General features: G+C 46.3%; 2 protein-coding genes across 2 annotated transcripts in view; one reads left to right on the top strand and one right to left on the bottom strand.

Annotated features, from left to right (window-relative positions):
* Positions 1-6,500, top strand: part of drp2 (dystrophin related protein 2) — a 53,851-nt gene extending 47,351 nt beyond the window's left edge. The window contains exons 19-23 of the mRNA XM_071916170.1: positions 1,891-2,037; positions 3,608-3,860; positions 5,585-5,702; positions 5,880-5,966; positions 6,397-6,500. Coding sequence (XP_071772271.1) covers positions 1,891-2,037; positions 3,608-3,860; positions 5,585-5,702; positions 5,880-5,966; positions 6,397-6,416 — 625 coding nt within the window. The 3' untranslated portion in view covers positions 6,417-6,500. The remainder of the gene's footprint in view (positions 1-1,890; positions 2,038-3,607; positions 3,861-5,584; positions 5,703-5,879; positions 5,967-6,396) is intronic.
* Positions 6,501-13,189: 6,689 nt separating this feature from the next.
* LOC139924940 (aryl-hydrocarbon-interacting protein-like 1) lies at positions 13,190-18,837 on the bottom strand. Its single transcript, XM_078289027.1, has 7 exons — positions 18,742-18,837; positions 17,811-17,990; positions 17,204-17,392; positions 16,553-16,729; positions 15,747-15,888; positions 13,415-13,673; positions 13,190-13,193 (listed from the first exon to the last, which is right to left on the bottom strand). Exons 1-7 carry the CDS (start codon positions 18,835-18,837, stop codon positions 13,190-13,192), a joined length of 1,047 nt encoding a protein of 348 aa, XP_078145153.1.
* Positions 18,838-19,929: the final 1,092 nt, after the last annotated feature.

The following is a 19,929-nucleotide window of genomic DNA, read 5'->3' as shown; positions in this document are numbered from 1 at the left end:
CGGCGTGACAGTACACACACTCCCCCTTCATCATGTATGCAGCCGCTGTGATTAAAGACTGTGGCAGGACCTGCTGGGGAGGGAGAGGGGAGGGAGAGAGGAAGTGTGCTTGTGTATGCATAATGTGTGTGTGTTTGTTTGTTTGTTTGTGTATGCATCTGTGTTTCTAGAGGATGGAAGTTGGTTGAGTGGGAGGGGACTGGTTAGGTTACAGAAGGGACAGGGATAGGGAGCTTTGATGTGAATGAGGCAGCCAATAAGGTGAGTCCTCACTGGAGAATGCTGGGAAAGTACTGGGTTGAGAGAGTGGGTGAGTCCGGTCACGATCATGTGTTTGTGTGTGTCTATGTCCATGTCTCTGTGTGTGGGTGTTCAACCACGTCTTCCCTTTCAAATGGTTCTCCTTTTTTTTTAATGGCGCCTTAAAATCAAGGTTGCTAGCCCAGTGGCTCTGTTCAAAAGGTTTTGGGTCCTTTTAGGGCTCCCAGTGTGTGTTTGTGTGTATACATTGCTAAGTGTGCTCATTATATTTGTATAAATGTGCTTTAAGTGTGTGTGTGTGTGTGTGTGTGCTGTGAGAGAGGGCTGCGAGTGACACCACATACGATACCTACTGGTTTTAGGCTTAGACAAACTTTCCAACATGTACAACTGTCAGTGAGCGCTTTTCATTATTGATATCTGTGCTTCTCAAGCCTGCTTCCTATGCCTTTTCTGCCATGTGCATGTATCTATTGCTTGGGTGGAGCCTTGTCAGAAAAAATGTGTGTCTGTGCATGGATGTACATGCTTGTGGGTGCTTTTATGCCCGAGAGTGTATTTGTACGCATGAGTGTCTGTGTGTGTGTGTGTATACACTTTTTCATCTCTTCTACCCCTTATGTGTAGCAGTGTTTTTTTCTGCTCTTGTGCCTTTGTGCCTTGTTGTGTCTTATTCTGCCGCCTGTCTTTCTGTCTGTCAGTGCCTCTCTGTTGTTACAGCTGCATGGCTCTGTACATGATCTTGTGCTTTCTGTGCCTCCAGCTGTTGCTTGGCTGGCAGTAAACTGTTGTCTGTCCTGTACTTTGCTGCCTATCTGTGCGGCCTTTGCCCTCTTTCAGTGCTCTCCTGCGATGTCCAGAGTTCATGTTAGCTGGTAATTGCCACTTTATGGACAATAAAAATATTTCAGGTCTGGATAATTTAATTCTGCAGGACATGCTGGCTAGCAGAAGGCTGTAGCCTAAATAATTGTTCTTAAAGTACCAGAGGTGTGCTGTAACATATGGAACGTAGACTAAAGTGGATCTGGTCATCTGTAGCCATAAACAGTCTGGTAAAACTAGGCATATTAATGCCCCCCTGATGTATAATTTGGCATTACAATGCAAAGCCTACAGCTTGCAGTTAACTTAGGCTAAATCAAGCAGTGTGTTGTGCTATCTTAGCCCACAGCATTATTGCTGCCTACTATAAAATTGACAGACAGTCGTGTTCCCATCAAAATAACTGCTAAACATTAATTCATTAATTTATTGTTTTACAGCCTAGGGTCTACTACTATAGATCTACACATTACATTTTCTATTCCATTCTCAACCCAGTCTTATTTTAACAATTTGGTGAGCAAAATGTAACCCAGCTGGTTGTGAACTTTACACAGTGCCATGCTTTGCCTTCACAGTACTGCCCCGTCCCATCCTGTCCTGTCCTGTCCTGTTTCACTGTCTTGTCCTGTCTTGCCTTTCGTTGTCCTGCACTGTTCTGGCCTGTGCTGCCCTGTCCTGCCTGGCTTTGCCTCGCCTCGCCTCGTCCTGTCCGCTCTCCCATGCTGTCCTTGGCTCTGCTTTGTGCTGCTGGTGGCTGTGTGCTGGTGGCTCAGTGTGCTGTCTCCTGTGTGGGGGACTCAGGGATGAAGATCAGTACCTCCTGCGTCACTCCAGCCCCGCCCTGGACCATGACTCACCCTGCGGACAGCACCTGCTGCTGGCCCACCTGGAGCACCAGGACAAGGAGCAGCTCCAACGCACCCTGGCCCGCCTGGAGAACGAGAACAGGTCTGTGGCCAGGACAAAAACTGGTCGTGTGTGCGTGTGTTTTTTCTTTTATTTCTATACCCATGAGGACCAAATGTCCTCAGAAGGACAGAAAGATAAGGAATGCCCCCAAAGTGAGGATAGTTTGCAGATCCTCTTCTTTAAGGGACTGTTTCAGGGTTAGCACTTGAGTTTAGGGTTAAAATTACAATTAGGATTAGGTTTAGGTTAGGGCAATCATTGAGATTCAGCATGTGGTGGAGAGGCTAGAGATTTGTGTTAGGGAATGATTTTAGTAAAGGGCCTCACAGTAATATGTTTGTGTGTGCATATGTGTGTTCATCTGGAGGCATCACACTGTGTTTCTCTGGGTGTCTGATGCCATTCAAAGACCTCCTGCTGAGAGTAAACATTACTCACTGTCTAAATCTTACTGAAGTTTGAGGAGCCTTTTGATTAAAAAAAAAATTTGAATTTTCTGTGTACAACTTCACAGTACAATGAAATGAAACGTGGTAGTAAGATGTAAACACCTGTATTTCATGCTTTAAAAAAATCTATTTGATAGTTTCTTGGTGGTCTGTGCAACAGACAGCAAGAGGCTATATGATGGATTCACACATCATGTACACATCGGTGTATAAAATGTTTTTGAAATACATCACTTTAGATGCTATGCTTAATTTGGATTTATTGTGTCCTAGTAGCAGACAATTTCCCTAAATGAGGTAAATTCTTTTTCCTATCTACTTAATTTGTTACCAGAGGCAACCTTCCTAGGCATGATTCATATGAATAAATTTCTCTTGTCTTCTATTTGCCCCTGACCTTTTCAGACACACAGAGACAGACATATACATAGAGATACACGCATACACACACATACACACACACATGCCCCGTGGGTGTCTGAAACCTTGACCCAGTTCAGTTTTTCTGTAATGTATGTCTGCTGTTATGACGCTACAGTGTGCGCTGTCGTCCATATTTATTACTAGTGGCTGCACTAGCTTAGTTTATGTCCTCTACTGTGGCTCTCATGGCCGACATCTGAACAATACGATCAATACATGTACAGTTTTTGTTGCCCCCAACCGATGTTCACTACCAATTTGGCAGCTGATATACTGATCCATGATTTTCCAGTGGAAAATTAACACAATTAGTAAAAGTTCATGGCTCAGTCAATTAATGGCCCTATCTACACTCACAATGAGATAAGAGCAACTGATTTACTGCAGCTCATATTCAAAATGAGGATAATTGCTCTCTGTGTGTTAAGGTGTCAACAATACATTTGCCCCATGCTGCATTGTTTTTATGTATTGGCGATTATGCATGTAGTACATTACTATAATTGCAGCTCTCAAACACAACATTTCAGATTATTATGCATAAGCACATTTCTGCTTGTGCTAAATGACTGCTGGATAAATATAAACACACATCTCCAGTTTGTGTGTGTGTGTGTGTGTGTGTGTGTGTGTGTCCGAGCGTGTGTGTATTTTATGTGTTCCACCATCATGTGGGACTGACTGTTTTCTCTGCCCTGTCTGTTTTCTCCGTCTGTCCTGTACTGCGGGTCCTGCAGGGTGCTGCAAGGGGAATACCGGCGGCTCAAGTGGAAGCACGAGGAGGCGGCGTCAGTTCCCATGCTGACCGAATCCGGAGAGGGGGGTCCGGGTTCGCCCACGGTGGATGGGCAGCAGGACGAGGAGCTCCTGGCCGAGGCGCGGGTCCTCCGCCAACACAAGACGCGCCTGGAGACCCGCATGCAGATCCTCGAGGACCACAACAAACAGCTGGAGTCCCAGCTGCGCAGGCTCAGGGAGCTACTGCTACAGGTACTGCAGGGGAACTACTGTGACAGGTGTGTGTGTGTGTGTGTGTGAGCGGGGGAGAGATGGCAGCCTGGCTTAGAAAGACTGAAGGTCACAGGTTTGATCCCTGCGGTCCATCAACAGTGTGTGCTGTTAAGCTGTCCTTGAGCAAGTTGCTCTGGATAACAGCATCAGCTGAAAAAATAAGTGTAAAGTGTAAACTGTGGCAGGGTGAGCTGGGGAAGAGCAGAGGAGCAGAGGGAGAGCTGCAGTTTGAATAGAGGGCACAGGCAGACAAATTCAAGTTCAATTGTATTAGACATTTGTATGCATCAGGATACATACTGTACATGAGAATTTTGGGAGTGCAGTGCTTCACAAGCAGTCTTAAAGTACAAAGAGGCAAAGCAGGTTCATATAAAAAAAAAACTCAAAACACATGAAAAAAGGCAGCGCTTCCCTGAAAATGTGAAATTTGGAGACTGAAGATATGAAGGTGGGGCGTTCAGCTGCTCCAGGTGTAGGAGGGAATACATAATGTAGTATAGAGAAGCCAGTAATGAGAGGATAAAAACTAGCAAGAGTTAAGAGGGATGGCAAGCTTTGTAGAGATTGAGACGATCTATAGCTTAATGGAGAAGATTACTGCTGCTCTAGAGGAAAGGTGTGAGAAAGAGATGGAGGGGAGGAGTGGGAGTTGACTCTGAGTTACTGGGTTACTATAATAAGAAAGTGTAAAGTTGGAACAGCGAGAGAAGAGGTGTAAATTGCAGACGCAGGTCACTAGGTAATGAGAGGCATGAGAAGTGAGTGACAACGAGAGAAAAAGAAAGACAGGTAAAGGGTGACAATTTTCTTTCAGGTTAAAGACTTGGAAATTGAGAATGGAGAAAAGAGACTGAGAGTGTGGCAAAGGAAGGATCATTTAGTGGAAAGAGGAGGCAGAAGTCTACGTAAAAAAAAAATTTGAATTCAAGGTGTCTTTGTTAAGGGTGGTGGATTGGACTTTCTCTCCATTCTATGGCCAAAATGTCTGCCATTCTTTTACTGCTTAAGAATTATTCATGCCCCAAAGCTTATCTTTTTCTGTATGAAATGGTGCAGGGAGGGAAATAAGGGAGATTTGTATTCCTTTTCTCTCAGGACCAATATCACATTTTAATTTCCTTAAAAAGTACTGTAAAATCTGCCTTTGTAGATTGTGGAACTATGTCTGAATCCCTCCCAGTCTCTGCAGAGACCCCAGTTTCACTGCAACCGCCAAACTTACTCTCCTCTTGAGTATTGCTACAGTATTGCTAAAAAATAACACAACAAAACTCAAGCACAGTGGGTTGCATATTGGGGAAACTGCTGGTGAGTCACATTATGCGCCTCTGATTGTGGTTTCAGACCTGCCCCCACCCCTGTCAGTGAGTCTTGTGCAATACTGCCGTGTGCGGTGCAATTCAGTCTCCGTCTCTCATTCTTCCGGTCCTTTCCATCTGTTTATCAAAGTGCAAAACGCTGTATTCTGATGGTCGTTTGTAACAGCTGTCGGGAAAAATTGCCCGTTTTTCTTTTTTTTTGTATAATCCCACTCAGAGATGCCAATTGAGGACTGCTGGCTGGATGCCATTAACCATCACATTCATTACTATCTGAAAGGAAAACTGACTCCGGCTCTGCTATCTGAGTCTAAAACATACAGTATGATGTATATGATGCGCAGGAGGTTGCAGTGAATAGTAATCGGTCTTTTCTGACAGCCCAAAGACGATTCGGAGGCCAACGGGTCGGAACCGTCAACCCTGTCGTCTCCTGTGTCCGGAGGGGGGCACCATGGGGAGCCGGCCAGCAGAGAGACCACTGACACTGAAGCAGCAGGTCAGATACGTGTGGTGAAGCTGAAATGTGCGGTTGACACACCAGTGAGACCACATTTGGCATATGCATGACTGGCAAGTTGAGCCTGAAACCAGACATGTCCCCCACCCCTGTCCACCCTTAGAGGTCTAAAGTTGTGTGTATCTGTGTGTGTCTGTGTGTGTGTGTGCGTGTCAGGAGATGATATGGAGCATGAACAGGACACGGTGCTGCAGCTCCAGGAGGTCATTGAGCAGCTGAGGAACGTCTTCCCTTCTGAACCGGGTGAGTTTGGGCTCGGCTCGACGGATCCTAGCAGCATTAGCAGCCCGCTTCAGACGCACAGTCTCTTTGTTCTGCCGTCACCCCAGGGAGAGTGAGAGATGGAGAGGAGTGCAAATATGTACTGCTGCGGGTCAATAGATGAGGGGAGGGGCAGGGAGATTAAATGGCAGCAGGAGAGGAGTAAAATAGAGAGAGAGCGAGACAGAGGCAGAGAGCGAGAGAGAGAGAGAGTGTCAGTGTCACATTTTGCAAGCTGCATTTATCATGCAGGGCAGTGCAAAGCCTGTAATTTGAACAAAGACAGGGATTATCATAATTACAGAACTTTCTTAGTTATTATGACCAACGCTGCTTCCACAGTGTTGTATGTGTTGTAAAAAACTGTCAATGCATCCCTAATTCCATTTTTTCTTCTCCTTCCTAATTTCAGGCACCACCTCACTCATCTAACCCAGAGCGGGCCTTGAAGAGCAGAGTGAAGCCTGATGGGAGGCCTGACTGCGGGCGGCTCCGTATGGCTGAGGTCACCGCCACACCACACCAGGCCCTGCGACCGCTCCAGCAGCTACCTTACCCAGAGCTAACCCTCTACTGGAACTCTGTGCACTAGAAGCCTTTCTCACGCAAGCGGCTAAAGGCTAATGCTAACGTCCGTTCGGCCAGGCTGTGGTTGCTAACTCGGCTAACATTAGCGGCACAGCCTGACGCCGCGTTAACCTGCCAAAGGAGACTAACGTTAGCAAGCAGGTCAGGGAGAGACTAAAGTCAAGGGAAAAAATTAGTGCCCAGCCAAGACACTGTGCTAACCAGCATCTGTGTAGTCGACTCGAGGTGTGAAGCTTTATATCAGTCCACAGCACAAATTGGACCTTGTATGAAAAGGACTTTGGAATTGCAAGTTTTGAGTGAGAAGGATCCCCTTGTTCTGTCAGAATGCCAGTAACTTCAGTGTGTTTGTGAGGTATTTTTTCCTTTTTGAATGTGTTATCATGCTTGTTACTTTTTGTTTGTTTTTTGAAGGCAGGTGGTGTGTTAAAGCTCACTGCTGTAGACTAGATCTGGGCTGGGCTGACTGCATTTCATGTGGCTGTGCAGTGTAGATTGTCAGGGAGTCGACAGCACCCACAACGAGCTTATTTACTGTGTGGGACTGACACATCATCAGTTAAACCCATGATTTATTTAAGACAGCCAAAGTGCCCGCTAGCACAGCGCCTCTGTGTGCACACACTGTTCCTCTAATCCTCTCGAACTGCGTGTTGCTCCCATGCTTCACTTTTTGAAGTGAGCCCTCTACGCTCATATAGAACCACACGCATGTGCGTGCAGACACACACACACACACGCACACACACACACACACACACACACACACACACAAATGCTAAATGTAAACATCCATTCTCCCTAGTTACACCCCTCCCTCAACATGCACAAATACGTGAAATTCTCGCTCTCTGCATGATCAGTAAGCATGCCCACTGTACTGTACTGCATCAATACAAACACACATACACATCCACAGAGGCGGAGAAGCATCAGTAATGATTTTGCATCTTTTTGGCTCGCAGGGTGCAGAGACAAGCTCTCAATATGGAGCCAATTTGTATTGTAGTTCAATGGGTTTTGTTAGAAAGTGTCTGCCGATAAATGTCAGCATGCAGGCGCCCATTCTGGGCTCTTAGTGTTCTCCTGCTGTGTGCAGAGACAGGGAAGGACGGAGCTGCAGGCACTAGAGCTGCTAGGCTGAAGCTCTCCACCAGGCCAATTCCAAACGCTACAGGGGGACGAGGCACGCCACCATAATGCAGTCCTACGCTGCCTTCATCCATAATCTCCTCCCCCTACATGTAGATTTGAAATGAACAGTAGCTAGTCTGCTGAACAACCCCATTGACTCTGAATGCCTCATTTTCCCTTGCTAATGCTGACTTAATTGCTTTCAGATTCACCAGGAGACTAGTGGTCAAAATGGCTTTGCCCTCCATCATACCAGGGTCATGGTGCGCATTCTATTCTAGACATAGCACAGTCAATTAAAGCCTTAAATCCAGACAGAGTGCATACGAACCAATACTTAGTGTTTCTGCACACACAAAGCACTTTTTCACTGTGTTTTTACAATCAGGGAAGGCGATTGCATCAGGCGTGTGCGCATATGTGTGCATATCAGGCTAAGCTGTAAGCTGTGTCCGTCAGTCCCTTGCCTATGGTTTATTCAGTGGTCAGAGTGGGAGAGAGAGTGGAAAAGTACAGGAGATCACAGTACATGAACGTCCAGACCTTGACACCAGTCAAATAAGGCTTTGGTGAGTGAGGCCATGATGCCGGGGATGCTTGGAGGGAGTGAAGATCTGAGAGACAAGAGAGGGAAGGCGAAGAAAGGATTCCATTTACCGCTCCTGGGCTGGTGGGAGAGATCCACTTTGATGTGCCTGCCACAGCAAATCTCCAGAAACGGACAAGAGGTTGCCTGAAACAAGTGAGCTGTGGCTTTCTGTGTTTCTCGGCAATCATCCAGCCTCATTCCCATAGGGAAGACAGGGGTGCACAGTTAGGAATTCATCTTGAACCTTTAAAGACACTCTGACCTCACTACCTGCCATCACATATGAGTTTGAATCCCATGGCTGCATTCGTTATGGGCTGCCCCTCCAGGCACACAGCGTTCACATTTGACATCATCCTTCACAGCACTCGCTGCCTGTTAGTTTTGATAGTGTTGCTAGGGAACTGTCCCCAAGGACGCAGCTCCGCAGGTTTGTGAGTTGGAAAGGTGATGTGCTTTTCATAACACAAATGCTAATAGCCTTATGGGAAGCAAGAGAGTGCCTTGTTTCCACCAAAACACAACTCTCCTCTCCCTGCACACCCCTCCGCTGAAGCCTGCCACCGTTTAGCTGATAAAGATAGTCATTATCATCAACATCTGTTGAATCGATCTCAGCGCTGGCATTGCTTAAGTATATGTCAAGCTCTCAGAAGTCAGAACAAAGAGCTGCTCTGCTGCTGGGAGAGAAAAAAAAAGCCACTCCAAGGAATGTTTACTCACAGAGCACTTCTTTATTGGTATTCATACATCTCATTACACATTGATGATCACCCCCTCCCTCACACTTGTATCTCCATATTTTGTACGTTGGTCCTTTGCGGGTACACAAAATGATGTAAGAGTGACAGCTGGCGGAAAAAATGAGAAAGCATTCCCCGCAGGGTTGCATGTCAACATTTGTCTTGTTTATTTTTAGATAATATAGAGAGTAAATGAGAGAGGAGGCAGAAGAAAGTAAATATGCCAGGTGGCTACAGTATGTGACAGAGCCGTGTGTTATCCATACACAGTTTGCCCCCACATTCTCCACTCCATTGCTGTTCGACACACACCGGCCTCTGATGTTGTGGCCTTTGATGGATGGACATCCAGCCAAAGGATTTCTCTGACAGTTAAAGAGCAAGTCTACTCGGCCCACATCTCTCGCTGGTTGTGTGATCATCTAGGAATTTGTGTGAGGGTGGGGAGGCGGCGCTGCGGGTGGCTCCCTACATCCCTAACTCCCCCATCTCCATCCTCCTCACACACACACACACAAGCACACACACACACACACATAAATACACATAGCCTGCTCCCTGTAGCGTGACCGAAGCTGCGTGATTGAAGAGAAAGGCTCTCCGCAGAGACAGCAGTCGCCACGGAGGACGTTGCTGCAGGGATCTGTATCGCTCTGCAGGCCTCTGGATTGCATGTAGCAGGTCAACGTCCTAACGACTCTTCTCATTATTCCCCCTGCGTCTGCGTCGGACCTCCCATGTTCAGTATCATGCATCAACGCTCCTAACGAGGACGAGCGCGCTTGTATGTCGTCTCTCACATGACAGGGCAATGAATCACCTAACCTCAAACAAGGTTTCGATAACACTATCCTACCTTAACACACACACACACACACACACACACACACACACACACACACACACACACAAACGTGACATACTCAACAGACCATTTGTCATACTTTACTGTGGAACGGAGGTGTCTTTTTTTTAATCACTGTTAATATACCTCATTAATCATACATATGTTTATTGTTTATGTTTTAATGGTCTCAATTTTGTTTTAATTTATTTTCCATGTACAGCACTCAAACACTTCTTGCTGTCTTTTCTCTGGAGTTTTTAATCTGTATAAAATGTTTTCTGAAGAAAGGCTTTTTAATAACAAGTGGGTTACTGGCTGCTTTCTACTCTTTGTGTACAGAAATAAAAAACTTTCTATTTGGCATACCCATCGTCTGCCTGTGCTTTTTAAGAGCCTCCAGCTATCCCTTTGAGAATCGAATAATGAAACATGTAACAGTGTGGTGCCAAATATGTGCTGTTTATATTAATTTTTCTTCTTGTGTTTACGTTTGGACTTCTTGGTGGCAGGATCGATAATTCCTGTTGTGACCTGAGGCGCAGCTTCACCCGCTACCTCAGTCTGCTGTTTATCACCGGCCTTTCCTTCTGTTTCACCTCCTGCATCCACATTGCTTTTCCCCCTCTCCTCTGTCTCACGTCTATTTATCTGTCTGTCTAACCTCTCTCCATCCCCAGCTTCCCCCGTGGCCTTTGGGTGAGCAGCAGACAATTTGCACCCATTGGTTGATTCTGATTGAGCGCCACCATTTCCTGCGTTATCGTTGGCGGCTTTGTTCCCTTGGCTTGTTCTGCCTGGGCCGTGTGTAGCAGTTGATTGGCATTTGACCTTCTTTCTGCCCTTATCAGACCCTGATCTCTTGCTCACTACATTATCTTTGGCCGTGCCGGTGGACGCGGGATCGCTATCTTCATCTCCCACTCGATTATCTGGTGCTCCCTGCCTGTCCCCCCGGACCACAACACTCTCTTTCTTTTCACTATCTGCCCTCTCTCCGCTTGCTCCCCTACACTCTATCTCTTTCTTCCTCTCTTCTATTTTCACATCTGGATTTTTCTCCACCGTTTCTGCATCATCCACTCCTTCGGTCTCAGCAGTGCCTGGTTTCTCTGCGCTTTTCTGCTCCTCCACCTTGCTGTCTTCATTTTTCGCCTTTGCTCCAATTTCTTCTTCTGTGGCACCAGCTTTCTGTGCAAATTTGACAGTCTTCTTTCCTGCCTTCGCAGCTGCTGCCTTGGCCTTGCTTCCACCGGGTCCCCACTTATCCTGGGTTGCTTCCCAGTAGGTCTTCTTCTGGCTGGCATGCATGATGCGGATGTTCTCACCCAGCCTCTTCAGTTCCTGTCGCACAATGGTTTTGAACTTCGGGTCCAAGCGCTCCACCTTGGCAAAGTCCCTCCGAGCTTCGTCCTCGTTGCACAAGGCAGAGTGCGCTCGCGCCCGCTGGTACACTGCCTTAAAGTTCCCTATGGAGCGAGAGAAAAGAGAAAGGGAGGGCATAAATGACAGAAATATATAGAGAACCTAAAAGGCAACAGGAGAAGGGCATAAAAATTAGTGGTTCAGAGAGATAATTAAGAGGCGAGCGAGAAGAAAATTGGATGGCAGTAAAGGTGAATCAAGGATAAGTAAAATAAAGCATTGGAGGGAGTGAAAATGATAAAATTGCTGCACTGAATGTCAGTGCTGAAATATGAGAGAGAGGGAGAGACAAAGAGAATTCGAAAAAAGCAGAAGGCGAAAGTTGGAGGGAGGTAAATCAAGAGCGAAGGAAAGCATAAGCGCAACCGTTTCACATCAGCCTCGACAATAAATAATTCAGTAACAAAAAAAACAAAAAGAGAAAACAATGAATTCATTTCTGACTGTGATGTCCATGGGTGGGTGTCAGGGGAGAGAGAGAGAGACTGAGCGTTGCGGTTGTGAATGTTTGGTTTCTCTCCCCAGTAAACAGAGAGATCAAGCCTTGTTGCAGCGTGGAGGCAGGCGTCTGCTGAGGGCCAGGCATTTGTACTGTCAACAGATCTTGATATTTCTCAGCTCAAAAGTGAAGGTATATAAGGAAAAACTGAAATGCAGCATGTTTATATACTCGTGTATCTATTTCGATATCTAAATGCTTCCCTCTCTCGCTCTGATTCTCTCAGATTCCTGTTTTGTCTGCCTGCCCAGCCCCAAACTCCATCTTCTCTCTCGCACGACGATGCATTACCTTTATGCTTGTTAAGCAACTTGTTGTTGAGTTCCACTACTTGTTGGTATTGGTGCAGTTCCAGCATGCAATGGCTGAGGTTGAGAGTCAGTGGAAGACGCACTTTCTCCAGGGACTCCCAGTCTTCACCCTGTCGGTCCACCTGCTGAGTTCACAGAGAGGAAGGGGGCGGGTGGAAAGAGGGATGACGATGAGGAGGAGGTGAAGGAGAGGTGAAGGGGAGAGAGATGCCAGAGGAGATGGTGAGAAAGCAGGGACCGGGATGACACATAAGTGAGAATGAACGAGTGTGAGAGGAGGAGGACGAGAGATGAGAGAAGGAGGGTTGAGAGAAATGAGGAGGAAGATTGGATGTTGAACATGATGGAGAGGGAAGGCAGTGGGGTAGAGGAAAGATCAGAACAGGAGGAGGAGATTGGTACATGCGGAAATGAAGATGGAGGAGGGTGGGTTGATGAGGAGAGCGGGAGGACAGTGTGTGTGTGTGTGTGTGTGTGTGTGCAGAGAGGGAGGTGTGTAAGACGAGAGGAAGTTTAAGACAGAGAGGAAGATGCATGGGCGAGCCCTGTCACAGTGAAATCTCCGAGGGTATCTGTTATTTTTAGTCCTCTCTCTCTCTCTCTCTCCTCTCCTCTCCAGTTTGCCGGCATACCTACAATGCCACAGCTGCTCTTCAGCGAGAAAGCAACAATGACAGATGATTACAGTTTACAAGCCAGAGTGAGCCACAAGCCTTATGTAAGAGCACTTTCTGACACATTCTATAACAGGTAATCATGCTGAATGGATTGAACTGGTATGGTGAGCATCACTCCTGATTCCCAATACAAAAGCCCATCTGGATAGTCAAAAGGAGCATCCTCATTCGCAAAAAAAGGCCCTATTTCATATTTATTTTTGCTGTGTGTGTGTTTCCAAACTACCTTCACTATATAACCAATTACACTAACCTTATATTGGAGAACGTCCACGTATCCGATGGCCTCCTTGAACTTTACAGAAGCCTCTTCATAGCGGTTTTCTTTAATGAGGAAGTTTCCTTCGTCCTGGAGGAACATGACCAGCCGTAACATCTGCTGCCAGTCCTTCCCCTCAGCTGCACGGGAAGCATTTGGATTGATCTCTGGCTGTATCTCGGAACAGACTGCATCCTCTTTATTGCCTGTTCTCCCAGTCACTGTAACCTGAACAGTCTCTTCCTCCTCTTTATGGACTCCAGCATGTTCGGACCGACTTTCTTCTTTCGCCTCATCTTTAGTCACCGTGTTCTCTTCTTTTTCTTCCATGTCCTCACTCTCTGCCTCCTTCTCTTTCTGCTCCTCCTCATCATCTTCCTCCTCCTCCTCCTCCTCATTTTTGTCCTCCTCCTCCTTTTTTTCCAGCATGTTCCAGTACTGCTCCTTCTCCTCCCAGTACTTCTCCTTCATGCGCTCCGACAGGGCGTTCAGCTCTTTGCGGACGAGAGAGGCCAGGGTGATGTCCAGGTTGGCCACCATGTTGAAGTCTTTCCTGGCCTCCTTTTCATTCCACACTGCAGCATGGGCCTTGGCTCTCTTATAGTAGCCCTTCACACAGTCTGAGAGAGAGAGGGGAGGGGGACGGGGAGGGGGAGAGGGGGAGGGGGGTTGTCGTAGGACAGCGGGAGATAGATGAAGAAAAATAGAAAAATAAGGTAAGAGAGTAGATAAAAAACAGAGTTATTAATGTCTAAGCTGGAGATATTCAATAATGAACCTGCTCTCTCTACTGAAGCTGAGACGGCCATTTGTATGCATCTAGGACAGTGTGTATGTTGTGCTTTGCCGATAAGTGGATTTCTCAGCGGCATAGAGTTTGTCAGGCAGAAAAAAGAAAACCCACTGAGGTATTTTATTGCATGTGTGCTGCACCTGTACTATTGTGTACATGTGTATCAATTATTTCTCACTAAAGCCTTACATCTTAGAACTCACACGAACATGTACATACGAACACACACGTGCTAATATATGCGCATGCGCACACACACACACACACACTGTAATCCCTCCATCCCGGAGGAGTGGGCTCAAGTGGTTGGTTAGATCCCCATTGATGGCTCCGTTCCTCTCTTCCTCTCCATTTCATTTCCCTCTACGCTAAATCTTTCATTCTGCCAACATTTAAACAGATTTCTTCATAGCCTCTGGCAATAACATAGACACTGCAGTGAGCCACTATTGCACTATAGCGCTTTTCCAAAGGAAGATTGGATTGAAGGGATGGAGCAGAGCACTGGAGTGGCTGATTTAAAATGATAGAGACAACAAGGTAATGATGACAGGAGGAACAACACCGGCGTACAAGTGAGTGGAAAGCGAAGGGAGGAGAATGAGAAGCTGAGAAGAAAAGGGAGGAGACAGAAGTGGCAATAGAGAGGAAATGAAAGGAAAGACAAAGGAAAGACAAAAGAAGAGGAAATCAAAGGACTGAAAAGGAGGAGAAGGGAAAGGTGCAGTGATAATGGACAATCTGCAAGAGGGCTGCTGGTGTTGTGGAATAGATCATTTCCATAAGCCTCATTAAGAGGACTGGAGCTTTGTGGCACCTGCATGCAATGGGCCGATGGAGCTTGGAGAGTAACTGGCTGCTATTGTCCTTATACTGTCTCACACTCACTCATAAACACACATACACACAGTCAAGTTTATACCCTCCCTTCCCCCATTACACACACACACACACACACACACACACAACTTTACACCCTCCCTCCTCTGGCTACACACTGACACACACATATAAAACTGAAAATCCAAGATGAGGGACAGAGAATAAAATAAAGACAGCCTCAGTGGATCCTGTCTCTAGTGAGGCCATAATTCACAGGGCGCTGAACTAGATACTGTGTCAGCATGTGATCTCCTCCAGGATTATATGGGCAGCTATGGGTATGGCAGTACAATTCCCAAGGCTGTTCCAACTATAAAACCCTTTGTAATGTCTCCCTCTGCCCTCATACATACAATCACTGAACACACAGCTAGAACATGTAACAGTTGCTGCAATAAAGCCAGCGTAGACATCAGACCCTGACCCTGTCTGCTTTTAATGAGGTTTGGAAATTATTGTGCATGCATGTATGGAGGGTCAGAGGGCTCACATGTCTGTATATGTGTGTGTGCATTTCTTAATAGGAAGGTTCAGGACTTCTAAAGCCTGTCTCCCTGGTATTAAACAGGGTTAGGGTAGAGAAGCGAGCCTCTGAACACAAGATCGTCGGATTTGACCGTGGGCCGGCTGGGAAAATGTGGCTAGGCGTCAATTTTCTAAAAAGATAATCTTTACACAACCATATGTATGTGCCAGGTGCAACGTTTGTTCGCCGAAATGTCGTGTCTTGAAATAAAACCCTTGTAAATGAAGACAGTGGGTGGGAGTCTACAGATTTTGAAAATGTGGGTTAGGGAAAGTGAATGACTCCTCCACTACTAATGTCAAGTTGACTTTGAACAAGGCATTTAACCCCTGGCTGCTCCAGTGGAGCTCCTCAGGGTCCAACAGTAGAAGACTGTGGCTGTACTGGGCAGCTCAGAGGTTTTTTAATGTCAAACAAGGGGGATTTAATTAGTGATAATTATCTATAAATCCTTACCATTCTATTTAACATAGAGTCCCTGTGGGTATTTACCTTTGTGCTTCTCCAGCAGTTCGGTGGTGTGCTCTATAACTTCATAATACTCCTCCAGCTCCAACATACACTGGCAGTAGTTCAACTCCAGGGGGATGATCATACGACCGAGGTTGATGTAGTCTATATCACCCGGCATCTCCTACACACACACAAACACACACACACACACACACACACACACACACATGCATACAGAAAAACAACTAAATGATCCAGATTGCTGTATTGCTTGGCATCTCCTACACACAGATTTAAATGCTTTATTTGAAGTCACAAAATTATACTATTTCTTTACATTGATTCAAATATGACAGAGATTCAACATGGCTTTGGGGCATTGAAGGATTCAAACAGCATCGTCCCCGCCTCACAGAATTTTGCTAGTTGTTTGCAGATAGGCCAACTATCTGCAAGCCTCTAACATCAAATATGTGAACATGTCCAAGGCTGCCAAAAATCACTCACAAGAAACCTGCTTGCTCTCCTATCAAAACAACTCAAACACTACTTGCACTCCCCCCAGTATTCCTCCACACCTCCCTCCATCCATCCTTCCATACCCCTCTCATCCTAGAAAGTCTGTTGCAGCAGCACCCCCACCCCTCCCTCTCTCCCCCCACCCCCATACACACCCACCTGGCTGTAATCAGGAACACAGAGAAGCAGAGAAAAACAGGAAAACAGTAATCTCCCACTGGAAAAGGATGAGAGTTGCGTGTCCCAAAAACCTAAAATCCTGAGAAAACCTCAAAAATCACATCTCTGAGCATCCCTCCTCTCCTCCTCCCACATCCTTCACTCACTCTGGACTGGACAGTTTTCAGCAGCAGGACAGCCTCTTTGTACTTGCTGGCAGCCTCTCTGAACCGTCTCTGTTTGACCAGTGCGTTGCCCTGCATGTGGAGTGTCGGCACGCTCTCCAGCTTCTCGTCCTTCTCCATCATCCACGACTCTCGCTTGTAGGACATGGGGTCTCCCACCTGAGAACAGCAGGGGCGGGCGGAGAGGGCAACAGGCCAAAACCATGAGAAGGAGAAAAAACTCCTCTGATGTAAATGCAACTGAATGGTAAACAGGTCTGCTCATGCTCAGAAAAGCATTATCAAATTATCGGAGACGTTGCCGATTTCATTTGGCTAAGAAATTCATGTGCTGCTGTAGTTGGACCCCCTGGTGGGTTCCAGCTTGTTCTAGATTATGTATCATTTCGGAGTTGAATGTTTTAAGCGGAGGGGGATTTGGGTTTTGTCACTGCTGTCAGTGTGAAGGAATGTCTAGATTCTAGGCTATTAGGTTGTGTGGATGGATGCGTGAATGTGTGTGTTTGTGTGTGTGTCTCTTTCACCGCCAGGCACTGAAATCTGAAGAAAACATAGCTGTTTAATGAAAAACAAGTCTTCTACACCGTCTTCTTCCTTCTGTAAGCAGCGACATGTTTTGCTGTCAGTGTTTACCTGTACCAACTCCATGATAAATATAAGAGGCTGAGGCGTTCTCATCAGCTCATCCAGCTCAGGATAGCCAGTGGAGTGATAGTGGAACATGTTGCCCATGCCACACATGTGTCTCTGGCCCTCCAGCGGGTCTTTCCCCTGAGCAATCAGCCGCATTCCCTTGGACACGATGGGGTACAACCCCGTGTGCTGGAAAATAAATACATCAACAAATATAGATGTAAACAAAACAATTTCATCTAGACGTAGAAGCACTTAAATCAAGATAACCCCCCTGTTGCCACGACTGAAGCCGCCTGCCCATGCCAATCAGTCCTACAAGAGAGCCACAATCATAGGCACAATTTTACTTGCAAATAGTATTCATCATTTTTTCCTGAAGGAAAAATACTAAAATTTGCACAATAAGATTGCTTTGTTTTTGTTTATTAATAGTGAGTGTGTAGGAGGCCACCGGAGGTTGATTAATGTGCATCATAATGAAGAGCAAAAGCTTCCCCCTTCCCCTGTGAAGACTCATTAGGACCTCATTTGCGGCCCTAATATCTTGGAGCGTGTGTGTGCATGTGTCTGTGTATGTAGGTTTGTTAACTGTGGTTGAACTCACAATGGCATCACACCAGAACTCAGCCACCTCGCCAATCCTCATGGATGTCAGCAGGGTCTCCCAAACTTCCATCTTGAACATCTTTCCGACAAAGATTTCAGCTGGTCTCTTGGCCAACCGACTGTCATCAATTACTGTCCGCTCAAAGTTGTCCAACAGTGTCTGGAAGTGGAAGACCAGCTTGGATAGGAAGGAAAAAGGATGGGAGAGGGGGAGGTGGAGGAGGAGGGGAGAGAGAGCGGAGACTATATGAAACCGTGCTGTGGTCACGTATTCCATCAATTTCTTATGCAACACAGACACACAGCTTATCAATGTATGAGGTTTGTCTATCTGTGTGCTTTGGGAGTTACTGAGGCTTGCCTCAACTCTAAGTGTAAAATTATTTTGGCTCCATATAAAATTCTATTTATAGCTTGACAGATTGTGTGTAATGGTCTGATAACCATGTGAGGAATTGGGAATCACCTCGTCGGAGAGGGAACACACACACACACACACACACACACACACACACACACACACACACAGGTAAATGGAGAGATTCATGCTGGCATTGTCATGGAAAATGTGTGTCACAGTGTCCATGCAGGCTTGGAGCCATATGGCTGGATGTGACTAGGAAGGAAAAAGTCGGCGACCAACAGATCAGTGGATGAACAGAAACACACACACTGCCAAAAAACATGTTGCAATTTGGTTGACCAAATGTTTGCTCTGTGTGTAAGAGCCAGAAACAGAATAATTTCCCCCCTTCTTGAATAATTCAACAGAATCTAATTGAGGTGGGCAGTGCATTACAAAGCTAAAAATAGCCATTGTTCAGTGAAACATTAATTACAACACAATGCTAATTATCATTTCTCTCCAACATACTGAGTATAAATTATAAATCTAGTTTATCTCTGAATTTAGGTTAGCTGTGACTTACCTTCGTCCCAGGTGGGAAGTGTGGCAACGGTCCTGTGCCTCCAGCAAGAATCTTCTTCTTGACTCCTGGGAGGTTGAGAACGTATGTCTCCTCCATTGTCAGTCTGCCTCTTCCCTGTCAAGGGGTCGTCAAGGTGGATAAGCGTATCTTACACCTTGGGGCTACTCTGCAGGCTGCGGGGTGAGCAGTGCTGGACAGAAGTGTGTGTTTTGGAGATTCTTTGAGGTCTGTGTGCTTCTGGCTTTCTAATTAGCCCAGTAGAGAGAGTCCTGGCTGGCTGGCTGCTCTCTGACAGATGGCAGGATTAGCCAGGGTTTGGAGATGGCCACTTTAATCTGAGGAGCTAATCCCTTGCCTACCCCCTCCGAACGGTGGGGTAATCCCTGCAGGGAGAAGTAGGGGAGGCGGGGATGACCGCCGGCCCAGACTCAGGAAAGGCCCAGAAAGGCCCAGATCACTCTCCAACAACCAAAGATCATTCTGGAAGGACAGTAATCTGATGACGCAAGGGTGGTGTAATGAGGCTGCTGTCCGGCCATGATGGTGGGCCTATACACTATACTGAGGAGTGGACAGCAGGTAGGGCCCTCTAACCCACAGGTAACAGTCAAAATTTAAAAAGGACACATCCAAGTAAGTGAGGAATACAGAATATATTAAAAGCAGGATTCTGATGGCTGGTTAAGGTTTAGTGTGGATTGTCCTGGCCTGGTTTAGGTGCACTCAACTCAGTGCAGGGTAAACTAAATATCAGTTAAAACAAACCAACTCTGTGTAATCACTTCATCCTACGGCATTTCTATCCTATTCGAATATAAATGGGATGGCAAGTACCATCCTGGTCTTTTGCAGAACAATGCCCCGCATCCACAGGGGAGAGTCACTGAATGCCTCAATGAGCACTTAAATGATGCAAACCATATGCCATCTCAGTCAGCCAGATCTTGACCTAATTGAACATTTTTGGGGGCTTCTGGAAGGTTTACCCACCACCAGCAGAAAACAATTAACAATGCAACTTCTCGTTGGAGCCTGGTGTCGCATCTCCCCACACGGCTGTAAAAATCTATGTCCAATGAGGCTGTTCTGGTGGTTTGTCTTGATACAATGTCCTATTGAGTCACTGAGTCATGTTTCTTTTTCTTTGGCTCTTTGATATTAATAGTTGTAATTTATTCTTCATGCAGG

The sequence above is a fragment of the Centroberyx gerrardi genome, chromosome 16 (genome assembly GCF_048128805.1).
Source record: "Centroberyx gerrardi isolate f3 chromosome 16, fCenGer3.hap1.cur.20231027, whole genome shotgun sequence".
In the NCBI taxonomy this organism is placed as follows: domain Eukaryota; kingdom Metazoa; phylum Chordata; class Actinopteri; order Beryciformes; family Berycidae; genus Centroberyx; species Centroberyx gerrardi.
The sequence above is the reverse complement of the archived record's forward strand: the minus strand, read 5'-3'. Positions and strand labels throughout refer to the sequence as shown.

Excerpts from the sequence above, each read along its gene's own strand:
- LOC139924940 (XM_078289027.1), bottom strand. The coding sequence starts at position 18,837 with ATGGAGGAGACATACGTTCTCAACCTCCCAGGAGTCAAGAAGAAGATT. Across the intron at positions 15,889-16,552 it reads TGAAAACTGTCCAGTCCAGA|GAGATGCCGGGTGATATAGA; the intron begins GTGAGTGAAGGA and ends GTGTGTGTGTAG. Across the intron at positions 13,674-15,746 it reads ACTGCTGGAGAAGCACAAAG|ACTGTGTGAAGGGCTACTAT; the intron begins GTAAATACCCAC and ends TCTCTCTCTCAG.